The sequence below is a fragment of the Rhamphochromis longiceps genome, linkage group LG7, assembly GCF_057381845.1.
Source record: "Rhamphochromis longiceps isolate RC_006_pf linkage group LG7, R_longiceps_female_GT1.1, whole genome shotgun sequence".
Classification (NCBI taxonomy): Eukaryota; Metazoa; Chordata; class Actinopteri; order Cichliformes; family Cichlidae; genus Rhamphochromis; species Rhamphochromis longiceps.
Window position 1 is genome coordinate 54,094,087 of NC_140563.1, and position 25,935 is coordinate 54,120,021.

A 25,935-nucleotide genomic window follows, 5' to 3' on the forward strand; every position below is an offset into this window, starting at 1 on the left:
TTCCCAATCAGGCCTTGCACTAGTTGTCTTAACGTGCTAAAAAAAAGTTTATGTCAAGCTGAGGCAGGAGGCGACCTTATAGGACATGAAATTTACATTATCTGCACATTATTTAAGCAGGTAAAATCACATCACATAGTCATCACAATGCAGAAATACCAAGAATGGAATAGTGGCAAATATATGTTAGAATATATGTTTATATGATAGGAAAAAAACCCAGTAATGGTGGAAAATAGCTAGTTCACTCATGAATTTCACTTTATGTTATGACATCTAGACACATTTTTGAGACATTTAAAGATGATAAAATGGTTAGGGCTAGGAAGCACCCTAACTGTGGTCTATCTTTAGCAAGATTTGAATTCATAATTTAAGCCCATAAACATGTCCTTCTTTGCTTTGTGATTTGAGGAAACACAACATCAGGAGAAGGAAACTAAACTGACTGCTTGGAAGACGAAAAGACAAACGACTGACAGGGAAGGACAGATGAAAGTATGCAGAACAGGGGCACAGAGGTAATCCAGAACTGAGAAACAGAATAAAAGTGTAGGATATGAGAGAGAGAGAGAGAGAGAGAGAGAGAGAGAGAGAGAGAGAGAGAGAGAGGACAACGAGAGGTGTAAAAAAAAGAAAAAAGAAAACCACATTTTCCTTAAATTTCCAGAGACTTAGCTTAACTTAAAAAAAAAAGAAAAGCTAAAACAACATGTTGAGTGTTTTTGTTCCAGCTTCTACTGTTCTTACCGGCTATTACGAGGTCCCTGTCAGTGTAAGTGATGGTGGAGAAAACTAAATCTGGAAAACAACTGGCTTTAAAGTTTCATGATACGTTGTTGATTTGACCAAGTCAAAGCAGTGATGCCTCACACTGGTTTAGGATAAACTTTGAAATGGATATTTACACAGAGTGAAAGTTGCTTATATAAACTTTTATTAAAATGGATCTGGAAACCCATCTTTTAACATTTAATGTGAAGACGTGGCATCAAATTCCTTATCTTTCTGTAGTTCACTGCTCTTCCTGCTCCCAGAATAGCTAACAAGCCAATCTAAACATCTATTTAAGCAACATAATTTATATAGATAGAATCATTATTTACAGCAGAAAAAAATACTTAACTTTATTGAACATTGTCTTTCTCTCCCAGGTCCTTGTTAATAAATTATTTAATATTTATTCTATTTTGAGTGTTAATTTCTTGAAGGAAGAATATGTTGGTTTAAAAGACCCATTTCCTACTTAAAAGGAGTAGAACTGGCAACAATCCTTACTGATGAACTAACCCTAGACAGAGATGTAATTGAAGATGTAATTGATTGTCTTACCATTATTTGGGCTTTTATTTGAAATATGATCAGTTTATTTTAATGACAAGGCCAGATAGGTTTAAATTTGTTGTAATTAGACCATTACATAGTCAACCTTTGTTTGATTCAGATGCCTTAGATGGTCATAGACCAATTTCTCACCTTTTTTTAATTGCAAAAATTCACGAGTTGTTTTGAAACAGCTTTGCGATCACATCAATGGTTTATTTGAAGACTTCCAGCCACAGTTTAACATTCTAATTACACGACTGCCTTAACACTACATTAAATTGATTAATAGACTCAACTGGCCTATCTCAAATTCTAAATGAGCCCACCCATCATCTTAATCACACTCTCAGTCTTGTCATGACACATGGTAGAGAAATGGAAATCCTTCCTTTGTCTAAGAATTTCTTAATAACCTATTATCAGACTTTTCTGAAAACTGTGTGAGATGCTTCTAGTTCATCCAAAACACCACAGCCAGAGCGCTACCCATGACTATCCAGACACTCTTTTTTTATAAGATTGTATTTAAAACTTTCTTTTTCCATAAAGTTTTTAGTCAGGGTAGATTAGGTGACCCCTCCTTTAGTTATGTCAGATGCTGTTAAACTGTCTTCTCTCTCCTATAGTTTGTTTTTTTATTTCTATGCTCTTCTTTTTCTCCTGCCAGTCTGATCACCACGGTAGTGTGCAGATACTACCATGGTGATCAGACTGGCACTGGAGTGCAGATAGATGCTGAGTGCTCAGCTCTTTGAGGATCAGGATCAAAAAGACATCAGACCACCTTCTTCCTTAGGTCCACCTGAGGCCTTTGTTTCATTATAGCAGAACCAGAGCTGTCATATTTATACAATTAAAAATAAATATCAGTGCAAAGATTGTTGTATTGTTTCTTTTTTATTTATGTAAAATGTTATATTACGTATACATGAATAGCTTACAATTCATTTTGTAAGTGCCAGAATTAGTAAAAAAAAGAAGAAAAAAAAGAGTTTGGATGTTAAACAGATGTTTTACTGGACAAATGGCTCTGTCAGAAGTTCAGTGAATTTTGCAATAATTTTGAATGGTCTTTCAAAACTGTCATATCCTGATTTAGTCTGCAGCTGAGGTCAGTGATTTTCCTCCATAACTGTTATGCTGTGGGAAATGTTTGTGTTTGGCAATGCTCTCCACCAAAAGACCAGCTTCACAATACACAAGACAACAAAACAATATATAGTATATATAAAATATGGCGGCCTCTCCTTGGTACCAAAACTATCCTGATTTTTGACAAGTCCAATGTGACCTGGGGATATTTGGCTTACTGTAACATATTGTAAATAAAGACCTAATGTGAAACCATGGAGGAGCTTTATGAGCACAATTCCAAAGACCACATAGTGTGGAAGAATATTGTAAAACACAAATATTTAAAATTTAAAAAAAAAAAAGAAAAAAAGAAAGAAAAAAAAACAAAAGGAGTGCACGTCCCTGCAGGAGTCACTGACTGCAACATCCGGACCTGGGAGAGGCAGACGTCACGCGCGAATTGTCAATCCTGCCGAAAATAGATAAGGAGAAGAAGACGCAACCTCACCTTTGGACCCATGACAACCGCAGCGCCACCTTCGCCAGCTGACTGTATCGAGTTCACTCACTCCGCTCACAGGCTCCCTGCTTTTGCTTTTTTTCCTACTCTGTTTTATGAAGCGGTGACATTTGTGAGAAATGAAGCCGAGTACGCGGCACATCCTGCTGCTGTGGATGCTGGTGTGCTCCGGCACGACGCAGGCGATAGAGCCCATTAGCACCACCATAGCTGTCGGCATGGCTGCGGCTCTCACCGGGATTTTAGCTAGGTATCAGAACATTTTTTACTATTTCCACGAGTGCTGCCGACCAGAGTGGATTTCTTTCAACAAGACAGGTAGCATACCCACCAAACACCCCTGAACCTATTCTGAACTGCACACAAACAACACCCCAACTGTCGCTAACTGCCGCTTTAACGTTAGCTGAGCGGGGGATGTGCTACATGATAAGCTAGCGATACGACTAGTTTATTGGTATAAACATGTATAGTGCTTTTCTCTTCTTTTCTTGTCTTTTTGCATCTTTAAACTTGATAAACATTTTTTTGCCTGCTGAGCGTAGAGCGACGCATTTGTCACGTGTTCGTGACGAATAAGGAAGTTCTGCGTTGTAGAGCAAGAAGCTAGTTGGTTTACATGTTTAGCGCGGTATCACCGTGGTGCTATGACTATTTTGCCACAGAAAACGACTCATATCCGAAATTAGTTAGTTTTAACGATGAGAGCGAGACACGTATATGTTCTTTTGCATATTTTTTTGACTGTCGGCGTGCTAGTTAAAGCATTTGATCCGATCACAACAACAGTGGTTATCGGTATAGGCGCGACTCTAGGGCGGACTATCTACAATTACTTTCGCGAAAGCTGCGATTCCAAATGGATCGCCTTCAATGCGACAGGTGAGCAGGTGCCCCGTGCAGTGTAAACATAATAGCTCTGTGCACATGGTTTGTTTGACCTCGATTAAAAGTGCAGGCAGCTGTAACGTTAATTAGTTACGTTATCGTACGGCGCCGACGTTACAGTGCTATCGGTGTGGCTTATTTTAACCCTCGAAACTGAAAGCTAACTATCAGAGTAAAAGACTTTTAGATCACCTTTCAGCAGTGAACATTATGTAGACCCATCGGGTAACCTGATCTAAGCCAAAGACCGCCACTGCTGCCTCTTTAAATGTGAAAGGACTGAAGGAGCTCACTGTAGATGTGTATAAATGTGCTGTGAATGTTTACATTAACTTTTTATCAGCCTGTAAAATGATGGAAATGTTTGCTTATGTTTGACACCACTGTTCTAGGTAGTCTTAACTGCTCATCTCGTCTCCGTGCAGTGTATGATTAAGAGGGTATTCTAAATGAAGTTCTTCTAAAAGGCACGATGTTAGCCATTTTTTATCCTCCAAGCTGGTCAGCTTGAGGATCTGGGAGCAGCTTAAAGTACTTTGGTCACATGAACCATAAACCTAGTTGCAGCTGGAGTTTGATTCAGATCTTTTATGGCCATAATACAAATTTAATTATCCATCCGCCTTCACAGATTATCCAATGGAGAATTGGAGGTTACCCAAGCTGTCAGTGCACTTAATTAAAAAATTTTAAAGTATTTATTCAAATTTTTATCCATTCTATTTTTTAACCATTTGATCAGTTACTCTTTCTTGCACACAAAGTTTGTACTGTCCTGTCAGGTACTTGTTGATATATCTTTCCACTAACTACATGAACATATGAACTTATAAATGGTTTATGATAATGAAGAAGGTGAGACTTTTAGCAGCCCTACTGCTGTGGCTAAGGAATGCAAGAAAATAGTTTTAGACTCATACATTTAGCCGTTAATTCCTTTGACATTCTGCTGTGTAGGTCTCCGAAATGACCTGGATACCAAACTCTTTGGGCAGCACATCGCTTCACGCATCCTCTTAAAAGCTGTGAGTGGATTCATGAGCAATGAGAACCCGAAGAAGCCCCTGGTGCTCTCCCTGCACGGATGGACGGGCACAGGGAAGAACTTTGTCAGTAAGCTGATTGCTGAAAACATTTACAAGGAGGGAATGGACAGCAGCTTCGTTCATGTGTTCACATCCACACTTCACTTTCCACATCAAAGTCAAAGTGCATGCTATAAGGTACGGAGAGCCACGCATTTAGCTTTTGATTGAAACCCAGTGGTCTTGCTCTGTTTGGTCCGATTTATTCTGCTGCCTCTCTCTCCTCAGTCTCAGTTACAGCAGTGGATCAAAGGCAACGTCACAAACTGCGAACGCTCCATGTTCATTTTTGACGAGATGGATAAGATGCATCCCGGCTTGATCGACAGCATCAAGCCCTACCTGGACTACTATGTCAAGCTGGACGGAGTTTCTTACCGCAAATCAATCTTCATCTTTCTCAGGTGAAAAGCTGAATGCATTTCCACAGGACTAAGTCACTTTAAGCAGGTTCTGTATCTGTGTGGGTGTTGCACAGTGCATGTGAACAGCAATGCTCCTACTCCTCAAAAACACATTTGGAAAGAGGTTTCTGAGATGGTAATGGCTAATGGGCTCTTATTGTTGTTATTAAATCAACTGAATATGAGCAGTGCTGTCCACAAAAAAAAAATCCCTAGCAGTATAAGGAGTGTGCTATACTTATTCTCAACAATGAAGTAAATAAAGGTATAAAGGCTGTGAGTGATAACAGACAGTTGAACGCTAAATCTTATGTTTCTAATCTTTGTCATAGCAATGCTGGAGGGGAGAGCATTATACAGACGGCGTTAGATTTTTGGAAACAAGGGCGAGATCGAGAAGAGATTGAGCTCAAAGACCTGGAAACATCGCTCTCTCTGTCAGTGTTCAACAACAACCAAAGTGAGTGTAAACGACACTAATATTTCTGCCTTTATCCTTTATAAATGAGTAACTGCTCCACATGGAAATCTTTGTTCCAGGTGGCTTTTATCGTACGAATTTGATAGACAAGAACCTGGTGGACTTCTTCGTCCCTTTCTTGCCTCTGGAGTACCGACACGTCGTCCAGTGCGCCATGGCCGAGATGAAAGCCAGAGACATCAAGCCAAACCAGGACGTGGCAGACATGGTGGCCAGAGATTTAGTGTATTTCCCCAAATCGGAGAGGGTTTTCTCTGTGAAAGGCTGCAAGACGATAGAGAGCAAGCTGGACTACTACACATAATGTCAGCATCTGATGGATGCCGGGCTTGGTCACTATGTGCACTTTTTTTTCCCCTGAGGAAAACACTCAGCCAAAAGACTAAAGAGCTGACTCAAGAGGTCTTTGTGACGGTTTCTGTGTCTGGCCTTGTGGTCATGGAGATTATATCAGGAGGCCTTCTGTAGTGTTACATGTCACTCGCACTGAATGAAGGGCTGATGAAGAGCGCAGTGCCAGCTGAATGAAACATTAATAAGAATGAAATACTTTCCATTGCAACTGATCAAGGAGCTTGATGTCTGCTTTTATGTCGCAAGAATCTCAAAGAGAGATTTTCCTGAGAGCTTCTTGGTTATTAAGGGTGTCCTTCAGTCAGTGAAACTGTCACTGTGGTGCATTTGTTTTTATGAATGTGTAATGCATCCATATAGATTACTGGAAAACACCTGCCTTACTACTTAATTTTAAATTCTTTTTAGTACTTTTAAAGTTAGGTTTGTTTTTGTTTTTTTTTACCCACTGGTCCACTGTACATGTAATTAAGTCAAGGGAGGACTTTGTAGGTGAGATCATCACAGTGAAGCTGTTATAGAAAAGGATTACTGTGCAGTCCAAAAAGTAATGACGCAGAATAGTTTTACATGTGTCATATTAAAATTAACATTTGCAAAACATGTGTGCTACTGTTAATGTCTTAAATTAGCTTCATGTGATTCATTGCAAATATATTATATATATGATAATATATTATGAATGTTTGTAATGCATGAATATAATCTCACTTGAAAGGACACCACAGACTTCTTTTTTTTTTTTTTTTTTTTTTTTTTTTTTGCATCACTGGAGCTGCAATTGGGCCCTGCGTAAACTCAGGATTTTTATTACTATTGTTTTGGGTTTTTTTGATAATTCAAAAATGTGGTTGTATGTGACTGGTTATCTTATTTTGATTTAAAGAAAGTAAAAAATGATTCCCCTCATAGCACAATACTGTCTGGGAAAGATGAAAGGAAGAGCATGAGAGCATACACTTGTGTTATCGTGACACTTTCCACAGGAGGAAATGATCTGCTAGTTCCCCCAAATCTGACACTTTATTGGGTTTTGAAAGCATTTCAAGGATCTTTTTCATATTCTGCACAGCTGTTTATGGCTTCCTCTCACTCTGAGATAATTGGTGCTTATGGAAACTTACCTTACCAAGCTTCTTGGCTGCAAACACCACCAGAGTAGCAATGCACAAATAAAATATCCAGTTTTCTTTGTGGGACTGTTTTGTTTTTCCACATTTGGTTAGAACATAGGCACATAGCAGGACACAGTGGTATACAGATTGTATAAGGAGTATCTGAAAGCCATGCGGAAACCAATTAAAATAGCTAAATGTTAATTGTTACAGTACTCGTTATTAAAAAAGAAAAAATGTTAGTGGTTAAGCCGTCTACTTGCAAGGTCTTTATGAAGTCGTCATTCCTTAATGAAAGTGGTTTGACTTTTTAAAGCAGGGGGTCTAAGCCATGAGTTGCATAATAATCAAACAACTTGCAAAACCTGACTGTGCAAAGTCTAAATGAGTGAACCTGTCTGAGTGAAGAGGAGCGTAACTTGATATACATTCAAGTACGACCTTGCTCTTGTGCCAATATAAAGTCTAGTAAAATGTGAAGCTAAAAACACATTACAGAGCAAAAATCATTGTTTTATTGAAAGAATTAAGCACTGCAAAAGTAAAGTGTGATGTCAATAGTTTGAGGAATATTAACTAAGCTTTATGATGCATATGTGCAACTTTATATTGCAACAGACAAAATTTCAGAGTTCAAAGTATATGTGTCCCATTTCGTGTACTAGAGACAGACTAATAGTGAGTTTTGAAATTAATCTTTATTTATGGGCATTTTATTTCAGGATAAAACAGTATAGTTTGATTTATCTGAGAATAAAGTTGAAATGTGGAGATTAACAGTGTTAAAGTCAAACAACTTTATTCTCAAAATACAATTTTGGGTTCTTATCTCAGTCTCTACACCAACAGGTTTGTAAATCAGTCGCCTTTAACTTAAATTCAAGGGATTTTACAGAAGTATTGCTGTTCTAGAATTTCAGCCATTTTTCTACAAGGTCTCTCATTTCCAGAGGCCCAAAAGCAACTGGACAACTGACTGACAGGCAGTTTCATATTCCGGTAAAGCCTGTCCCTTTGTTTGATATTTATGGAATTGATTCTATACACTGAATTTGCATTTGGCATCTTCTAGCTGGAGCTCTCAATATGAGGTCCAAAGAGATGTTAATGCAAAAGAAGGACGTCCTCATGTTTCTATGATGCTTTTCAACAGCAAAGGGATCCTGTTGCTAGTGCTTAATTATTATCTACCATACACTGCTGTAAACTAAGCAGTTTGTAAGACGTTAAAGCGTCATGAACACATAGCACTCATATGTCTGATTATAGCTGTGATCTGGCTTTATGTAACAGCCCGTCAGGATCCCACACAGTCCTCCTTTGTTGAACACAGTATCTGAACCCTCAATATTATCAGCAACAACCAGTATCCCTGTTTACGCAGTGGAAAACATCATGACTACTTTACTATTTTTTATGTGTGCACACAAGTATGCAAGAGTCAAAAAGGATCTGGTGTCATTTCAAGTTTATTTATTAAATTTCACACAGTAATTGCCACACTTTTTCCCCTCAGAGTGTCCTTTTTGTTACAAACAATGTTACCAAGCTCAGCACCAAAATCTTCATGAGTCTGCAGATTTCATTGCTTGTTGCAAATTTAGGTGGATACACAACAGCTACCAGGCACGGTCAGAAGGCAGGTCCAAAGTCTTATACCAGCAGAACTGCATTAATGCAGCCGTCGTTCTCTGGGTTATTTGTCACCTGAGCATATTTACCTAAGGAGTGAAATAGATGACATTTAAATATTTAGCATTTGTAGCCTGAAATACAGTAAATATACACACCGCTGCACTCATCCAAGAATATGTAACCATTTGTCAACACTGATATTTTGTCATCATTTACCAAGACTGGTGAGTGATCGGACTGTTGCAGCACATGTAAATGAGCTGAGTTTAAAGACTCACCCCAGATAACTTTTCCTCCTTGTGTTACCAGGCCCAGCTCACTGACATTGACTTCTATAACTGTTCCTTTTGTGATGACTCCTAGAGAGGTGTAGAGGGGTGAGGAAGGGTTCTTCTTCACTCCCAGGATCGGAAGACAGAATGTTGCTTTCAGCTCTGGGTGTGTGACGTGAGCCTTCTTAAATCTCAAACCCTGAAAACAGAACAGAAAAATGGCAATAAACAATGAGCATGTGAAGGAAAGGTGTTTCCGATAATTTCAAGTGCAGAATATAATGTGTAACACGTGCAAACATTTCAGTCTGTCATCTGCTTCCATCTTACCGTCGGTCTGATGAAACGTTCATACTTTGGAGGTTTACGGGTAAAGCCGTCGCCCACAAAGCAAACTTTTGTGACCATCCTCTTCCAGGCTTTCTTTTGTCTCTTTCCGGTTCTGATAACTTTAAGCACCTCTGTCTCTCCTTGTGCGCGCACCTTGGGCAGAGGCACTTCCCATTTGCCCTACAGAAACGAATCAAGGTGGAGTTTACAAACAGTGACAATATTTCCACACATCACACATCGCAAAATGAAAGATGGCCCTGAAAAAACAAACTAGAAAAGCTGCAGCTGATGAGCAGATATTTGCCGACACTTACGGCCTTCTCTTTCCTCTTCTGTTTGATCATGTTGGAGAGAACTTTGGCACGAGACTGTCCCTCTCTGTCCAGCAGGTAGGCTGGCACTGCTCCCTCGGGGGTCTTATCATCGTTCTTCTGCTTCGTCTTTCTCTGTTCGTGCATTTTGATGCTGCAAAGACACATTAGATATTTGGATGTTTATGGAAGTTGTATTTTTGTGTTTTGTATTTGACTTTCTTTTTTTTTTTAAACTCACGTCTTCTTCATCTGGATCTTCTCTGCGTGTCTCTGTTTGTGGTACAGTTTGGCCTTCAAACCTATCATCTTCTTGGCTTTGTGAGACCGCTCGTGGGCCTCACGGCTCTCCTTCTTCCTTTTCCTTTCATGGTGATCCAAACGGTAGCCGTGCCGCTTGCGGTGTAACTCAATGTGTTCGTTCTGGGGCTACAAGAGAAACAAAACAATCATGAAAATCAATTGAACCAAATTAAAACATATAATAAGAGCATGGCTTCTCTTTGAAATTTCAAGTAAAATCTACTGCACAGGATTCAGCACACTGTAGCTCCAGCACTACTGATAACAGCCTGTTCAGTGATTTAACTCCACAACCGTCTAATTCTAAAAATAAAAATCTATAAAGAGTACCAGAGGCTGTGAAGCAGGCACATCTGAATTTACTGCTGAGCTATACGAGTTTCTCAATGAATTCAGATCAGTCTGGTGGTATTTCTACAGCTCTCTGAACCACCCCACCAAAAATAAGATGTAGAAAGCACAAGGTTAGCAACAAAACAACAACAAAAATAAATAGGTCAGCACATATTGTCAAAATGAGTGTGTGTTTTCACAGATTCTTATTAAAGGGCAGCAGGCTGGAGATGTTGTCCCACACACCTCTGATCATGGAGGTCAACAATATTTTTCTGATTCAAAATTCATGATTTAAATAAGTTGTAAACAGCTGGTTCAGATGGCAGAAACAGAAATGCCAACAAAAATTCAAACCTTAATGGTTTCATCACAACACAAACGTTTCATTTAACTTAAACCTCCAAAACACTACGTTGGGCTGTGAAGTTATTTAATTTACATTAAGAAGCTTAGATCTACTTGAAATTTAATGAAATATGTTCATCAAATATTATATCAAAGAAAAGGGCCAGAAGGGTAAAAAAACAGAAAAAAAAACCTTGTAACTGATTGTTTACATGTAACGTTTACTCATTAAAGGCTAAATTATGAATTTGTTTTACACAAAACAGGCAGGTTTGTCCAGATGTAAAAAGACAAGGGGAGATTATTTCAACACAGAAACGCATAAGAGGTATGACAGTTCAAATGAACTTCAGTCAGCTTCACTGTCTAAAATATAAAAGCTCTACAAAAGCAGAGCGAAATGTTCTTTAGCTTCACCTAACATAGCTCTTCCACAGATAAATACCCGAAAATATTCTTAATTTTAACATTAGAGGGAATATAACGCACCCGGTTAAGTAATATCAAAATGTTTTGACACGGTAAGAATCACAGTGCTGTTCAGAGCAGCGGAGCGCGTCACTCAGCCACATGTAATCCAAAGCTAACGCTAGCACGACATGCTAACGCGTTAAACTCCCTGATAAAAGCCAATTTGTGTATTTTAAACGATTTGATTTCTTACCATTTTGTGTGCGCGGAGTTACGTGTTACGATAAGCGTGTCGTAGAAACTAACAGTTGGTAAAGACGCAAAGTTTCGGTGTTTTTTTGCTTCAGGCTGGGGTCCTTGATGTTGTTTTCCCCGGAGCCGATACTTAGAGGAAGGACGTCATCGTTCTGTAACCACTTGTCCGTTCGTTTCAACTGACCGGCCTCAGTTTAATGTAACACACGGACGGATAAAGTTTACTGTACACGCTGCGAATAGAAAAACTTACAAAACCGCTATTGTAATTTATAAAAGTATATAAAATGAGCTACAGCCGCAAATATGGACGGAAACGGAATTGATTTGATAGCCGGAACTATGTTATGACCTCTAAGGTGTCCCGGGGATGCATTTTGACGTGTACCAAGCGTGAATGTTTTGAGAGGTTTTTCATTTATGTAGGGCTTCTTTCGGTTTTGGGTAAAGTTCAATAATCGGCTGATTAGAACTACAGTCTTCCCGGCTCTCCTGTTTTAAATGTTGTGCTGCATCCGTAAAGAGTCGGCTGACATTGCTTCGTTCAGTCCTCTTCTGTCTAATGTTCCTCCAGTATGGCTCAAGTCTTCTCTGACTCTGAAGAAAAGGCAGCTCGGATAATAAGCAGATATTAAAAATGTCTCTCAGGGGATTGCAGACCTTTAGCAGGATGATTCGGGTGAGACATAATTCCCCCCCCCCCCCCCCCCCCCCAAAAAAAAATCAGTACTGCCAGTGATTAGATATATGAACTCTTATGATTTGATAACCTGGTTTTGGTCCACAGGGGAGGCGTTTATTCGCTGCGGGGCTGCAGTGCTGCAGATGTAGACTAAGCTGTCACGTAAAGAGACATTACAGCCTTCTTCCAGGTAAGTTCTCTTATTGGATTCATTGGTTAGGTGAAGATTCGTGTTATATTTAAGATATATTTTCATATGAAGTGCCTGTCATTGTGTGTGTTTTAGTTTGAGATTGTTAAACTTAATTATTGCTCTGCATTTAAAAACAGTTTGAGACCTTCTTAAATAAATTAAATTATTTTGCAGAATGTGAAAAAAACAACTGGTTCAGAAATCTTGGGTGTATGTTTGTAAAGATATCAATAGAAAGCGAACTAGGCCTTTGCTGTTCTTTCCTGTAATACAACAGTCAGTTGCAGATAAACTAGTCAGTGATAGACTTTAATGTGGCAGCAGTGAAATCCTCATAATTGTGCTTCCTGTTCCTGTCATAGATGATGTCAAATCATTACGGGCTCTCGTCAACCCTGAAGTATCCAGGTGAGTAATTTAATTGCATTCTGCATCTGCATTAAAAAGTACCCGGCAGATTCTGCTGTGTTCTTAGAGTCCCATCAATTCGTGTGTCTACAGAATCCGAAACATCGGCATCATGGCCCACATTGATGCAGGCAAGACGACAACCACAGAGAGGATGCTTTACTACGCCGGTTACACAAGGGCATTGGGAGGTGTGCAGGAAAACAGCATGCAGCAGTGATGCAAATTCTTAATTATCCAAACCTGACTCTGATTCTTTTTTTTAAAATGTTTTTTTTAAACAATTTGATTTCATGTCACTGTTGTTTTTAGATGTTGACGATGGGGATACAGTGACAGATTTTATGGCCCAAGAGCGAGAGCGTGGCATCACCATACAGTCAGCAGCAGTAACCTTTGACTGGAAAAGTCATAGAATAAATCTCATAGACACACCAGGTAAGAATAAAGAAATAAGGCAATTTCTTGTAGAAATTAAAAAAATGACTGAATGACTGCGTCACTACAGGACACGTTGACTTCACGCTTGAGGTGGAGCGGGCACTTCGTGTGCTTGATGGGGCTGTGGCGGTGTTTGACGCGTCGGCTGGCGTTGAGGTTATTTCCCCTTTTGCAAACACCTTCTTTTTTTCATTAAAAAATTGGTTTCAGGCTCTGATCATTGTGGGGGGTTTTTTTCCTTTGAAAACGCCAACAGGCTCAGACTCTGACCGTGTGGAGACAAGCAGAGAAGCACCACATCCCCTGTGTTTGTTTCCTCAATAAGATGGACAAGCCTGCAGCGAAGTGAGGGACTCAGTTTAAGTTTTCCCATTTAATGGAAGTTTTGTTTTACTTTTCTGTTGCAGTGTTAAAATAGAGACTCTTTCATTTTGTTTTCTTTCAGCTTGAGTTTCTGCATTGAGAGCATAAGGCAGAAATTGAAAGCCAATCCAGTCCTCTTGCAGGTAGGTCATCAGAAATTTTTAACAGCTCTTTACGTTCCTGAAAAGTTTTTCTGTTTTATTTTGCCAATTTTATTTACACATAGTTTTGAGTGTCCAGCCTCAACTGACATCTACACATCAGCAGCTATTTACATACATACATACATACATACATACATACATACATACATTACATTTCACAGTTTAAACACTGCACCAGTGTGCATGTAAGCCTAGGATATTAAATGTGATCCTAAACTTGGCTAGCACAAAAACAGGTTTAAAACAAAATGTACTTACTGGATGAACTGAACAGAGTGTCTTTTAGTACAACAATACAACACAGCAGCGATATTTCAGTCTATAAACCCCTATGTCATAGATTCCTGTTGGCAGTGGAAAGAACTTCACAGGTGTTGTTGACTTGTTAACCAGTCAGAAGCTGATGTGGAAGATGAAATCTATGAGAGATGATGGCAGAGTGTTTGAAGTCAAAGCTCTTGACCGGTCTGATGATCCAGACCTCCTGCAGGTGGTCAGCGATGCAAGGACAGCTTTAATTGAGCAGGTACACGATCAGATTGGAGTAACGTTTTCCAGCATTACTTAAGGTGCCTCCGATTTTTTCTTCCAGTTTACACGTCTTTTCTCAAATCACAGGTCGCTGATCTGGACGATGAGTTTGCAGAACTGTTGCTAACCGATTTTAGCGAGAATTTCGATGCCATTCCCTCTAATAAAGTAAGTCTTGCGAATTGTAGTGCCCCAATATGACCTTTTAAGGTACATCAGTGCTGCTGTTAGTTCTTGTGAATATAGACTTATCAGTGTCGAACACGTCTCCAGCTTCAAGAAGCCGTGCGGCGAGTTACTCTGGCCCGTAAAGGTGTACCGGTCCTCTGTGGGAGCTCTTTGAGAAACAAAGGTGTTCAGCCTCTTTTAGATGCCATCACTGCCTACCTGCCTGCTCCTAATGAACGACACCATGATGTGGTGTAAGTGAACCTTTCATCTTACTGCTAACTTAGACTAGACCTGTTATAACACCAAGTTAAGTATGTTTTTTACCGTTCTTATCATTTTAGATCACATTGCTCTAGTTTAGATCAGATTAGGCTGGAAGGATTGGTTTTTTTTGGGGTTTTTTTTTCAATTTGATATTATTAATTGTAACTGAAACGATTGTTTCTTTATCTGTTGACTAGATTATAACTGAACCTAACTACAGAGAATGCTTGGTGTTGATGCTGTGAATAGCACTGATTATCTCTTCGTCATGGCTTCTGTTAGCTGGTGGGACATATTAGGCAGCAAGTGAACATTTTGCTCTCAGAGTTGATGCGTTAGAAGCAGGAAAAATGGGAGAGCGGACGGCTTTGAGCGAGACTGACAAAGGCAAAATTGTGATGGTTAGACGACTGTGTCAGAGCATCTCCTAAACTGCAGCTCTTGTGGGGTGTTCCCGAGTTGCAGCGGTCAGTAGAAAGGTGAAAGAGAGGTGTCAGAATACACCGTGTGTCCCAGTTTGTTGCATATGGGGATCCGTAATCGCAGACCCGTCAGGTTCTCCATGCTCACCTCTGTCAACCTCTGAAAGGGCCAACAATGGTCATGTTAGCATCAGGAATGGTTGACTTGGCCTCCAAATTCTGAAAATTCAATCGAGCGGCTGTGGGATGTGCTGGACAAACAAGACTGATACACGGAGGCCCTTAAGCCCTGTTCATTATCATCTCACAGGCGGTGGTACAAAGACGACCTGTGTGCACTGGCCTTCAAGGTTCTCCACGACAAGCAGCGCGGCCCTCTGGTGTTTCTCAGGATCTACTCTGGTACTCTGAAACCACAGATGGCGCTCCACAACATCAACAGGAACAGCACGTATGCAGTTTCGAACCTCTGATCTCCACAGCAGCTGCAGTGTAACACACTTTCACAGACGTACTCCATCACAGAGTCATTATTACAACACAGCATGTCCAATCTTGTATATTTGCAGTGAGAGGATGAGCAGGCTGCTGGTGCCATTTGCTGACCAGCATGTAGAAATCCCTTCGATGACAGCGGGAAATATTGCTCTTACTGTGGGACTCAAGCAGGTAGAGCTTCTCTAAATTTCCAATATTTGCTTAAATTAAGATTCCCCCCCCCCCCCCCCCCCCCCCCCCCCCCCCACCATCAAATGTTCCTTATGGTTTCTCCTTTCATTTAAGACAGTTACAGGAGACACTATTGTGTCATCGAAGGCGTCAGCAGCAGCCGCGGCCCATCGAGCCCAAAATGACAGCGAGGCGGGAAAGAGGAGCAGAGAGTGTGCCAGCGTGATCCTGTCAGGAGTGGAGGTCCCTGATCCCGTCTTCTTCTGCACCATAGAACCGCCATCTATGTCCAAACAGGCCGGTCAGTTATTTGAGGCGATTATGTGCAAAGTGTGTAGCTGTGCTTCACCAACTGTGCTCACTCACTTATTAATTTTTTTTTTTTACCATGAAAGATCTTGAAAATGTGCTCAACTGCCTCCAAAGAGAAGACCCCAGTCTCAAAGTCCGAGTTGATCCAGACTCTGGTCAGGTAATGCATCGGATTAGCCAGGACTTTCTTTGTCCAGTGCTAGAATGAGTCACCGAAACCACCTTCGCTCTCCGTTCTCAGACCATTTTATGCGGAATGGGAGAGCTGCACATCGAGATCATCCACGATCGAATCAGAAGAGAGCACGGCATTGAGACTCACCTCGGGCCGCTGCAGGTTGCTTACAGAGAGACAATTCTCCACGAGGCTTCGGCTTCAGGTACAAACACTTTTCACTTGTTACATTTGGAGGAACAGTTTTCGTCAGCTTCGCGCAGCAGCCGTCAAATTCTTTTTATGAATTTGGTGCAGACACGCTGGACCGGACAGTAGGGGAGAGAAGACATGTCGTAACAGTGGAGCTGGCTGTCAGGCCTGTGGATGTTGCCTCAGTGGGTGGTTCATGCGAACTGGCTTTCACAGAAGAATTAGAGGGACAGCTTTCAGCAGAAATGAAAGAGGCAGTGGAGAATGGAGTGCACAGCTCATTTCTTCAAGGTAAATGGACCAAACTCATTTTTTCCCTCTTTCAGGGAAACACACAAAGCACTGGAACGTCCCTTATTTTAGTTAAATATTTTTTTAATTATATGCTGTATATTTATTACAATTTCCCCCCCTTAATTGCAATAACTCCTTCATTCAGGGCCACTGCTAGGTTACCCATTGCAGAGTGTGTCTACACTGATGCAGCGTGTTACCATAGAACCTGGGACTTCACCTGCCATGGTGTCTGCCTGCGTGTCTCGCTGCATGCTGAAGGTAAAAGCATTATTGATAAGCTCTAATTGGTTAGTGCTGGAACTATAAGGCTGAGCCGTGGTTCCATTTCTTTGGATGCAGGCCCTGCGGCTCGCGGGCGGACAGGTCCTCGAGCCAGTCATGTCGTTAGAAGTGACTGTCGGCGATGACCACCTCAGCTCGGTGCTGGGAGACTTGGCTCAAAGACGAGGAACGGTCAGAGACATCCAGAGCCGTCATGACAACAAGGTGCTCTTAGCAACCGTGCCCCTGGCTGAGATGATGGTGAGAGGACACTCAAACGTTAACAGATTGCTTTTTTGGAGGGTTTAATTTGCTAGTGAGAATTATTTCTGATTTAAAAATTTGTCTCCACGTAAAGGGTTATTCCACCGTTCTACGAACACTGACATCTGGCAACGCCACATTCTCCCTGGAGCTGGATACCTACGAGGCCATGAACCCTCAGGAGCAGAACACACTCCTCAAAAGACTCTCTGGCCTGCTGTGATCCCAGTTCAGTAATGTGACCAGAAGCCTTCTCAAACAGAGAGATGATTTTTTTCCTCCCCCTCAGACAATAATAATTAGTCTGGATCAAATATTTATTCTGTGAATATCTACAGCTGGTTAACAGAGACAAGAAGTTGTGTATGATGTTCTAAAATAAACGTGAAACCAGTCACTTTAAATCCTTGGTTTTTATTTTGTAAACAACCAGAAAAATCTTCTGAACTTTTAACTTTTTATTGACAATGAATTCTAGAAACATTCATAAAAAAAGTGCAATCATAACAGTAACACCCTCGACATTAAATGTGATTTAAAAGTTCTGTGGAGCAAATCTAAAAAAAGGACGATGTGTTTCAGAGCTCATCGGTACAGTGATCTAGGAAGTTCAGCATTTTAGTTTCATATAGTTGAAGAATAGTCAAAAGAATATGAATTTCTTCCCTTTCCATTTCATTTGCTGGGTCCGGTCTTCGTTTTCAGACACCCTTGTACTCATGTGGACAGTAGCTGGAAAACAGCGGCTCAGCTGGGATGCCGCGCCTAATGTAGGACAAAATTATTTAGTAGTGGAACAACACCTTAATGCAAAATACCTAAATGAATCTCCTCTTAACAGAAAGGCACCTGCTAACTGATAAAATTAGCAGGTAGATACAAATTAGTGGTACAAAGGCTCCTCTGATACTTACTCTACCATACGGCAGCGGTGCAGCGACAGTCTGTTGAAGGCATCGCCGATGTCGGTCACGTCTTTGGCGCTCCACAGCCGCTCTGCCACAGCACTGGCACGAGGCCTGGAAGTAATAACAAGAAGCAGAAGTTTTGGTTGTCTGGAGTATTCAGGTTAACTCAATGAGGGAGGAAAGCAATCAGCAGTGATCTTAGAGAAGCAATTGTTGCTGCCCATCAATTTGGGAGGGCTTATATGGACATTTTGAAAGTCTCACATCAGAAAAAGACTGAACAAGTATGGGTTTGTTTGGAAGACTTGCCAGGAGAAAGCCTCTCCTCTAAAACATGGCAGCACAGATTAGGTTTCGGGGATAATATCCTTTGAACAGATGAGACTAAAACAGAAGTCTTTGGCCAAATTGGTGGAAATCGAACACAGCATTGGCACAAACACCTCGTAACAACTGCCAAGCACAGTGGTGGAGGGATGATGATTCAGGTTGTACCGAGTCAACCATGAACTCCTCTGAATACTAAAGTATTGTAGAAGCAAATGTGAGATTTCAGAAAATTCAGAAAACCTATAACAGAATGGCTGAAAGAGAAAAAAGTAATGCTGTATTGGCACAGTCAAAGTCCAGACCACGCTCTCGACCTCAAACCTGATTGAAATATACTCCACAGCATTAGATAAATACTTCAAGAGAGCTGTGTTCATGCAAATAGCTCTCAAAGGTTCCTGAAAACCTCAATAAATTGAACATTGTAAACCAGAGGTCTCCAACCTTTTTTGCGCCATGGACCGGTTTATGCCCGACAATATTTTCACGGACCGGCCTTTAAGGTGTCGCGGATAAATACAACAAAATAAAACTAGTACCGGTACCGAAAAAAAAGAAGATTTATTCATAACACACGTGAAAAGACCCAGGAAAACAGAGTTAACAATAAAAACGATAACAAAATAACGCTGAAAACCGATAAAAACCCTGAAAACCATACATTTCACACCTGAGCCTCAACTCTCGCGGCCCAGTAGCAAACGACTCACAGACCGGTACCGGTCCGAGGCCCAGGAGTTGGGGACCGCGGTTGTAAACAATAGAGGGCCAAAATTCCTCCACAATGTTGTGAGAGAAAACAATTACTGAATGATAAAGTGCACCTCGTTTTCTATACACTGCTTCTGCATTTTTGCTTAGTTATTGAATAAAAGAGTGTAATATGTCATGTGTTGTTGAGCTCAGGTAGCATTTACCTCATTTAGAACTGAATAATATGCATATTGTCTGTTAATCGCCTATTAAAATGCACCTATATCAGGCTTACCAAAGTCTGGGTGTGAGGTTTGTGGCGTCCACATACTCTCCCCACAAGCAGGCCTCTCCACCAATCACCAGCTTTTTCTGCTCATCAGTTCCTGTTTTAAAATTTAGCATTTGATCGGGTCAGGGAAATTCAACAATGACACATTCGAAAAACTGAAAAGGGACAAGTGATGAATAAAATAATTTAATTATTTAAATTATATATTCTCCCGAATGACAGTAAAATATTAATTTATTGTTCTGCTCGTTACTGAACAGGCTTACACCAATTTACACAGGAGTGACCTTCCTGAAACTTGAGATCTAGGCCAAAAGTTGACTACAGTGTGACCCTGACAACAACAAAGCAATAAAATATTATCACATGAACGTGGTCAAGTTCTGACAGGTTGTAAATATGAATCGGAAATGACCTTTAAAAAAAAAATATATATATATATATATATATATGAATCATTAATGCAGACACAAACCCTTAAAGTCCTGTGGGTCGGCCTTGTAAAAACCCTGCCAGTCCTGCCCGTAGGAGATACGGTTCAGGTACCAGGGAGTGGACAGCAGGGTCTGGTACCCTGATGCAGTAACGCTTGCCATCTCATTCTGGTATTGTTCCTGGTTTCCCTTCCAAACGTGGATTAGTGTGTCTGCTTTCAGCTACACAGCACACACATACACAGACATCTCAGTAATGAGAACATAAGAGAAAAGTACGGAGAGGAACTAGGACAAAAGCTTTTTCTAGCTTTATAGAGAACCAGTCATGCACAAATGTACCCAACATTGTTTACTCATGACTTCCTTCTCATTTTTTTCAGTATCATTTCAAATATGCGATTGGTCCCCCATAGTGGTGAAAACAGCAGCACATTAAAAGGAACAACATCTGAAACCACCAACCACAATGCCCCATGTTCAGTCTGTTGGCCTTTTGTCACAACTGTGAAATTTTCAAGTGTACAAGTGTAAGCCTGTTGGAAGTAACAAAAAAATTGAGTTCATATCAATATATATTCAAAATATGACCAATTCTTGTTTAAAACTGACCTTCAAAGTTGAGTGGTTCAACTTTGTAGTACTTCTGCCAATCCTGGCCGTAGCTAATATAATCTAGGTACCATGGAGCAGAGAGGATGGTGGTGTAGCCTGCTGCCGTGACACTGCTCATCTCCTTATCACTTCCGCCACCAATCCACACATGCACTACCGTGTCAGGCTTTAGCTGGAATGGTTACAAATCAAACTCGTGCACTTGAGTTAAATCGTTACATGAAGGTTGACTGTGACTAAAGAAATGATTAGAGGACATGACTGGTGTAACATCGTTTTGCTTTGTTGTCAAGAGTTAGATGAGAATCTCAAGACTAATTTCATGTCTGTCTCTAAGTTAGCATAAAAAGCTAGTAAGCTAAGCTTACTACAAAGTCTTGAAATGGGTAAATTGCTGTTACGGCCTACATCATAAAATCCCAAAGTCTAATAAGCAGACTTTAAATCTTTTAAGCCATTGACTCTCAAACTTTAGTAGCCAGGACCCCATACAGGCAAGACAAGCTTCTTAATGATGCAAATTGAGCTAGTTTGGACTTAGCATCATTTCACAGTATTGATTATTTGAATATTTCTCTATGATTGTCAGCTAGCTAATATTAACAAGCTTCCTGAGAAAAGTGACTAATTTCATGACAGTTTAACACAATTATACAGTACTGTGCAGAAGTCTGGAGTCACCTTTCCTTTCAGGCTCATGAGAAATATATATATGTATCATGGTAACTATAGCCCCAGTAACCGGCTACTAGTGCGAGCCTATAATTTAGCATTTAGACAATTGAGTATTTATCCAACTTTCAGCAAGAAAGTAAAAAAGCATAATTTTTCCAATTAGTCCTTCACTAACTAAATGAAAAACTTCAAATTAAATCAAAGTTAAATTGATGATAAAGCATTCAACATTCAAATTGATTTAGCTAATGTTTCAAGAACTTACCTTAACACCATTGTCAAAGACCTCCTGCCAGATCAGGTAGCCCTTCTTGGTAGAGGTCACAATATCCAAGAGTCTGTTGGATCAAGAAAGCATCAAAGGAAACTTTTTTTTTTTTTTTCATTTCAACTATTAAATAGCAAACAGAGGTTTGGTGGGAAACACACTTTTGGATGTAGAATGATTCCAGTTTTCTGTAGTCGTCTCCAAAATGTTGCTGCTCCATGAACTTCTGAATGTCTGGGTTGGACTTCCTGCAGGACAAAGCCAGCAGCTAATATCTGTTGCCTGACCTCTGAGGCGAAAAGTAATTTTTCTGACTATGCGTGCACAGTCTCACCAGCATGTGAAGTCCACCTCGTCACCTCCCAGGTGAACGTAGCCATCGGGGAACACGGTGCTGATCTCCGTGAAGAACTGAGCCATGAAGTCGTACGTGGTGTTCAGGATGGGATTCACTGGCCCGAAAGAGCCAGAGGGTTTGGACCCAGAGTAACAGGGTGTGAGAAGATCTTTTTGGCCTGATGGGAAATGATAGAGTAAAGATCAAGACATCTTCAAAAACAAAAAAAAATTTTTAAAACTAAAAAGTTGTCTAAAAACCTCACCTTTGCCCCAAGACTGTGTGTGTCCTGGAGTGTCAAACTCCGGTATGACGCGAATGCCTCTTAGACGAGCAAACTCGATTACCATCTTCACATCGGCTGGTGTATACACGTGGGTGTATGGGTGGTAAGCTCCCTGCGAACAGTGGATCACAGCACTCTTAATAAAAAGCACCCTGCTCCTCTCTGGTGAAGTTTAAAACCAACAAACTTTGTACCGACTTGCTCGCTGAGCTGTGGGAAGGTTCGGCTTAAGTAAGGGAAGGACTGATCATCAACAATGTGCCAGTGGAAAACATTGAATTTGTTCATTGCCATTGTTTCCTGTATGAATGAACCAGGAGAGAAAGTAATTTAGAAAGTCTGTTAAATGATTGAAAGGTAAAAAAAAAATTTTTTAATGGTTTTACTCGCACCAAATTGGCCAAAATGATTTTAATGGGAAGGAAGTGCCGAGAGCTGTCCAGTAAGATGCCTCTGTGTTGAAACCTGGGGAAGTCATTGATTATTGCTGCATTGATACTTTTCTGAAAAAGATGCAAAGTTGGGGGACAAAAATTCAATTCAAATCTAGCTCACAAAAAGTTCTTTAAGGATTAACATGGTAGAAACAAAAAACAGAACCAGCCAAATGTCTTCAACTTACAGCTCCATATTCATCTTCAAACACCAACTGGCTAAAGGTTTCCAGGCCTAGAAAAAAATATAGCAATCCAAAATAAACACATGATACAGTTCTTGGAAAACATTACACACCCATAAAACTAAATGTAATCTGAAAACAGCAAAGGATAATATGACCAAAGTTCAACAACAACAAGTCGTGTTGAGGTGTGTCCTGTGTAAAAGCTCTTTGGCATTAACATCAGCACAAAAACTGCACTAGGAACTTCGTGGTCTGGGTTTCCAAGGCTGAGCAGCACCTGTAGGTGGCCCAGTACTTTTGGACAAAGAGTCTATGAAGCTACAACTATAGTTAGCTTAGCATTAAAGCTATAAACAGGAAGCTGTGGCACGTCTACCAATTGGAAGGTTGTGGTTTGATCCCGGCTCCTTCAGCTTACATGTTCCCAGTGTGTTCATAGGATTTTGAGTGTGTGTAGGATGTGTAGGACTTTGGGTGAGTGCAGTAAAAAGCACTTTGAGGGCTCAATTAGAGCAGAAAAGCACCATACAAGTATGAGTCCATTTAGCATTTGCAAACACGGAAGACCTGAGCAGACTATTACTGTACACAAATAAATGAGGTGCAACATGATCATTTATAAGCCTGAGAGCTGCTGGATGACTTTGTTCACCCCGTTTCTAGCTAATCAGGGCCTTGATTTGATAGCTATCATCTCGTCTCTCAGCCAGTAATCGAATAAGGAAATTTCTCAAAAAACAAACAAGATAAACAAAAACTATTCATATGAGCTATTTAATTTTAAAAAAAAAAGACAAAGAAATCTTTATAGAATTTCTTGTTTTCTTACTACTAAACAGAAAAGGGGAAATAAGAAATTATTTGACAAAGAAAATAAATGCTGTAAATCCTACCGTGCAGAGCTCCCCAGACCTTAGGTGCCTTCAGGACAGCAACTGGCTGATTCACTGTCAGTTCATCTGTAAGAAACCACCACCTGTTTACTGCATATTCAGCGTGTCAAAACTTGGCCGATTGTTGTAGAGGTGTTCAGGTCAGGGTACGGAAATGGTCAAGTCACGGCCTTAAGGAAGGATTTGAACATTTGGTGTAGATTAAGGTTAGGGTTAATTCTAGTATTTGATCTCCAGGTGATCACTAATTCCACTGCAAAGTCTTCAGTGTGACCACGGAAACCAGCCAAAAATGCTCTAGTGCACTGAAATTACCCTGCATTTCCAATGTAAATAAATGTATCATCAATGAAATATTAGTCAGAGCATTCACAGAAAAATGAATGTTATAACTTTCTCTGAATGAAAACAATTTCATTTGTAAATCAAATAAAATGCAAGTTGGTGGTACTAAAGTCAATACTGACGTTTTGTAAGAAGTCACATGTCAAAAATGTAATTAAACTCTGTAATTTAATGAAATTTTAATCTCTTTAAAACGTCACAATATAAACCTGTTTTTTTTCTTCATTTCAGTCTGATTTCTAAATGTACTTCTAAGTTAGGTGTTAAAGTCTAAGAAAACAGGACAGAAACCACAAGCAAGAGTAGATAAATATCATGCTCATCATGCAGAGGCAGATAACAGTTTGCAATATTCATTTCCGCATAATCACAGATGGACGAAGTGTTAAGATCATTTATATACGCTTGTGAAAACGACCTTGTCTACAGGACTACGCAGTCCTGTTAAAAACTACGTACACCCCTTGATTCAGCAGCAGAATGCCTCAAACTATTGTTTGCTTATTGTAGTATTGTACTGTTGTAGTGTTCTCTGTATGACTGGAATAGTCTCTCGTTGGTGTAGAGGCATTTTGGCCCAAAAGCCATGGCTGACAGTTGGTATGAGGTATTTGTGCTGATTAACTGCGTTCAAAATTTGGAGTTGTAAATTATGACCAAACATCACCCCTTGGGCATTGTTCCAGAAGTGTTGTGATTCATTCTTATGCACATAAAAAAAAAACAACATAAAAAAACCTCTCTAAACAACCCATTTGGAGAGGCTGTTTGTAATTGTACTATCATGGATTTTAACCTTTAACATGCTAACTGAGGCCTGTAGTGTCTGAAATGCTTTTGCTCTGACCTTGGGGTGAATTTCCTGGGATGTTAAATGCCCAAACTTGTGCCTTTAGAGAGGTGCCCACAGTGGCCAATGATCAATTAATCAAGCTGGCACCTGGCTGCCACTTAACCTTTTAATTCCTATGGGAGCTGTAAGCGTGTACTTAGTTTTTCCACATGGTTGCATAGTATGAAAATTTGTTTTCAGGTGGCAATAGTTACAATCAAGTTAGGAACACTTCATACATAATCAATATAAAACAGCTGTACAAATTTGCTCCATATTTTCATTCATTCGGTTTCACTTTCATTGCACATCTTTTTCGTTTGGTTTGCTTTGTAAAATCAGAAAGTGGGAAGTACCCTGAAAAGCTGGAACATACATGTAATAGAGTAAAAAGTACACAATTTCCCCTCAGTTTAGTAACAGTAGTTACAGCTTGTTACATGGAATAGCTGAGGAAGAGGCGCCTGATTGGATACCGCCGTAAAACATGACATGAACGAGGAAGGGAAGGTACTCACATGACTCGTCAGAAGTCACACTGGGGTATCCGTCACATTCAGAGTCAGGTGATGTGATCCACACCTGCAGCTCGGACAGATCAGAGGGATCTGATCGCCTGTTGTTTTTGCTCCACCACTGCTTTTTAGCGCTGCCGAACATGTACTCATAATACCTGCAGAGAGAGACCGCACGAGGGTGGAAACTGGCCCCTGAACGCAACACGGGCTGCGGTGTTGAGATTTCGCCACATATATAAATAATGTGCAGCGATTTAAATAAATAAATATAAAAACAGCTTATAAACACAGCTGCTCACCTCCTGTATGCGCTCTGTAGGAGACTGCAGCTCGGTCCAGCGGACGATGCTTTGGCATCAACAATCCTGAAGCTGCTACTGGTTAACTTGAATGAAACCTCTGAAATCTGCACTTTCTGCGGCAGAGGCCACAGGGAGCCGTACTTTGACGCCTCGAAAACGGGCTCGGCCTCAACATAGTCGTCGATGTTGTTGTGCTGCAGGCCCTGGCAGAAACTAAGGGCCAGCAATAGCGACACGAACTTCAGCATTACTGTTTTGTTGACAAGTTACAGTCAAGTCACAAGACCTTGCGACAGCAGCACTTTTATTTTGCGAGAGGGGGCGGGAC

The 25,935-nt window shown here is 40.5% G+C and overlaps 4 protein-coding genes across 6 annotated transcripts; 2 read left to right on the plus strand and 2 right to left on the minus strand.

Moving 5' to 3' along the window:
- The first annotated feature begins 2,873 nt into the window (after positions 1-2,873).
- tor1 (torsin family 1) lies at positions 2,874-6,886 on the plus strand. 2 transcript variants are annotated; one of them, XM_085414321.1, is made up of 5 exons: positions 2,874-3,238; positions 4,766-5,031; positions 5,122-5,297; positions 5,630-5,757; positions 5,838-6,886. In XM_085414321.1, the coding sequence occupies exons 1-5, from the start codon at positions 3,040-3,042 to the stop codon at positions 6,080-6,082; spliced, it is 1,014 nt and encodes a 337-aa protein (XP_085270447.1). In that variant the 5' UTR covers positions 2,874-3,039; the 3' UTR covers positions 6,083-6,886. The 2 variants fall into 2 exon arrangements, with proteins under 2 accessions (XP_085270447.1, XP_085270448.1); XM_085414322.1 differs by lacking the exon at positions 2,874-3,238 and adding an exon at positions 3,489-3,802.
- A 1,812-nt stretch (positions 6,887-8,698) lies between these two features.
- nsa2 (NSA2 ribosome biogenesis homolog (S. cerevisiae)) lies at positions 8,699-11,598 on the minus strand. The gene is made up of 6 exons (XM_085414323.1): positions 11,447-11,598; positions 10,040-10,227; positions 9,802-9,952; positions 9,485-9,664; positions 9,161-9,353; positions 8,699-8,968 (listed from the first exon to the last, which is right to left on the minus strand). Exons 1-6 carry the CDS (start codon positions 11,447-11,449, stop codon positions 8,901-8,903), a joined length of 783 nt encoding a protein of 260 aa, XP_085270449.1. The 5' UTR covers positions 11,450-11,598; the 3' UTR covers positions 8,699-8,900.
- Positions 11,599-11,744: 146 nt separating this feature from the next.
- Positions 11,745-17,661, plus strand: gfm2 (GTP dependent ribosome recycling factor mitochondrial 2). The gene is made up of 20 exons (XM_085414318.1): positions 11,745-12,127; positions 12,236-12,320; positions 12,686-12,731; positions 12,825-12,922; positions 13,044-13,169; positions 13,240-13,328; positions 13,429-13,517; positions 13,618-13,678; positions 14,040-14,225; positions 14,318-14,398; positions 14,504-14,652; positions 15,398-15,538; positions 15,657-15,756; positions 15,871-16,057; positions 16,152-16,228; positions 16,310-16,448; positions 16,541-16,726; positions 16,875-16,990; positions 17,072-17,254; positions 17,352-17,661. The coding sequence occupies exons 1-20, from the start codon at positions 12,086-12,088 to the stop codon at positions 17,478-17,480; spliced, it is 2,310 nt and encodes a 769-aa protein (XP_085270444.1). The 5' UTR covers positions 11,745-12,085; the 3' UTR covers positions 17,481-17,661.
- On the minus strand, positions 17,656-25,935 carry hexb (hexosaminidase B (beta polypeptide)). Of its 2 annotated transcripts, none has more exons than XM_085414319.1 (14): positions 25,605-25,935; positions 25,306-25,460; positions 23,611-23,676; positions 22,718-22,764; positions 22,488-22,598; positions 22,294-22,395; positions 22,075-22,207; positions 21,807-21,987; positions 21,634-21,720; positions 21,470-21,542; positions 19,956-20,136; positions 19,484-19,574; positions 18,172-18,276; positions 17,656-18,022 (listed from the first exon to the last, which is right to left on the minus strand). In XM_085414319.1, exons 1-14 carry the CDS (start codon positions 25,853-25,855, stop codon positions 17,959-17,961), a joined length of 1,647 nt encoding a protein of 548 aa, XP_085270445.1. In that variant the 5' UTR covers positions 25,856-25,935; the 3' UTR covers positions 17,656-17,958. The 2 variants fall into 2 exon arrangements, with proteins under 2 accessions (XP_085270445.1, XP_085270446.1); XM_085414320.1 differs by lacking the exon at positions 19,956-20,136 and adding an exon at positions 20,527-20,701.

Bases quoted from the DNA above. Each gene is read 5' to 3' on its own strand.
- tor1 (XM_085414321.1), top strand. From the start codon at position 3,040: ATGAAGCCGAGTACGCGGCACATCCTGCTGCTGTGGATGCTGGTGTGC. The intron at 3,239-4,765 runs GTAGCATACCCA...TCTGCTGTGTAG, and splicing joins GATTTCTTTCAACAAGACAG to GTCTCCGAAATGACCTGGAT. The intron at 5,032-5,121 runs GTACGGAGAGCC...CTCTCTCCTCAG, and splicing joins GTCAAAGTGCATGCTATAAG to TCTCAGTTACAGCAGTGGAT.
- gfm2 (XM_085414318.1), top strand. From the start codon at position 12,086: ATGTCTCTCAGGGGATTGCAGACCTTTAGCAGGATGATTCGG. The intron at 14,399-14,503 runs GTAAGTCTTGCG...ACACGTCTCCAG, and splicing joins ATGCCATTCCCTCTAATAAA to CTTCAAGAAGCCGTGCGGCG. The intron at 14,653-15,397 runs GTAAGTGAACCT...ATCATCTCACAG, and splicing joins GAACGACACCATGATGTGGT to GCGGTGGTACAAAGACGACC.
- hexb (XM_085414319.1), bottom strand. From the start codon at position 25,855: ATGCTGAAGTTCGTGTCGCTATTGCTGGCCCTTAGTTTCTGCCAGGGC. The intron at 19,575-19,955 runs GTTTGTGTCTGC...ATTTTAAAACAG, and splicing joins CGACCCACAGGACTTTAAGG to GAACTGATGAGCAGAAAAAG. The intron at 18,277-19,483 runs GTAAGCCTGATA...TATTACTTCCAG, and splicing joins AACCTCACACCCAGACTTTG to GCCTCGTGCCAGTGCTGTGG.
- nsa2 (XM_085414323.1), bottom strand. The intron at 9,665-9,801 runs GTAAGTGTCGGC...TCGTTTCTGTAG, and splicing joins AGAAGAGGAAAGAGAAGGCC to GGCAAATGGGAAGTGCCTCT. The intron at 8,969-9,160 runs GTGAGTCTTTAA...TTCACTCCTTAG, and splicing joins AGGAGGAAAAGTTATCTGGG to GTAAATATGCTCAGGTGACA.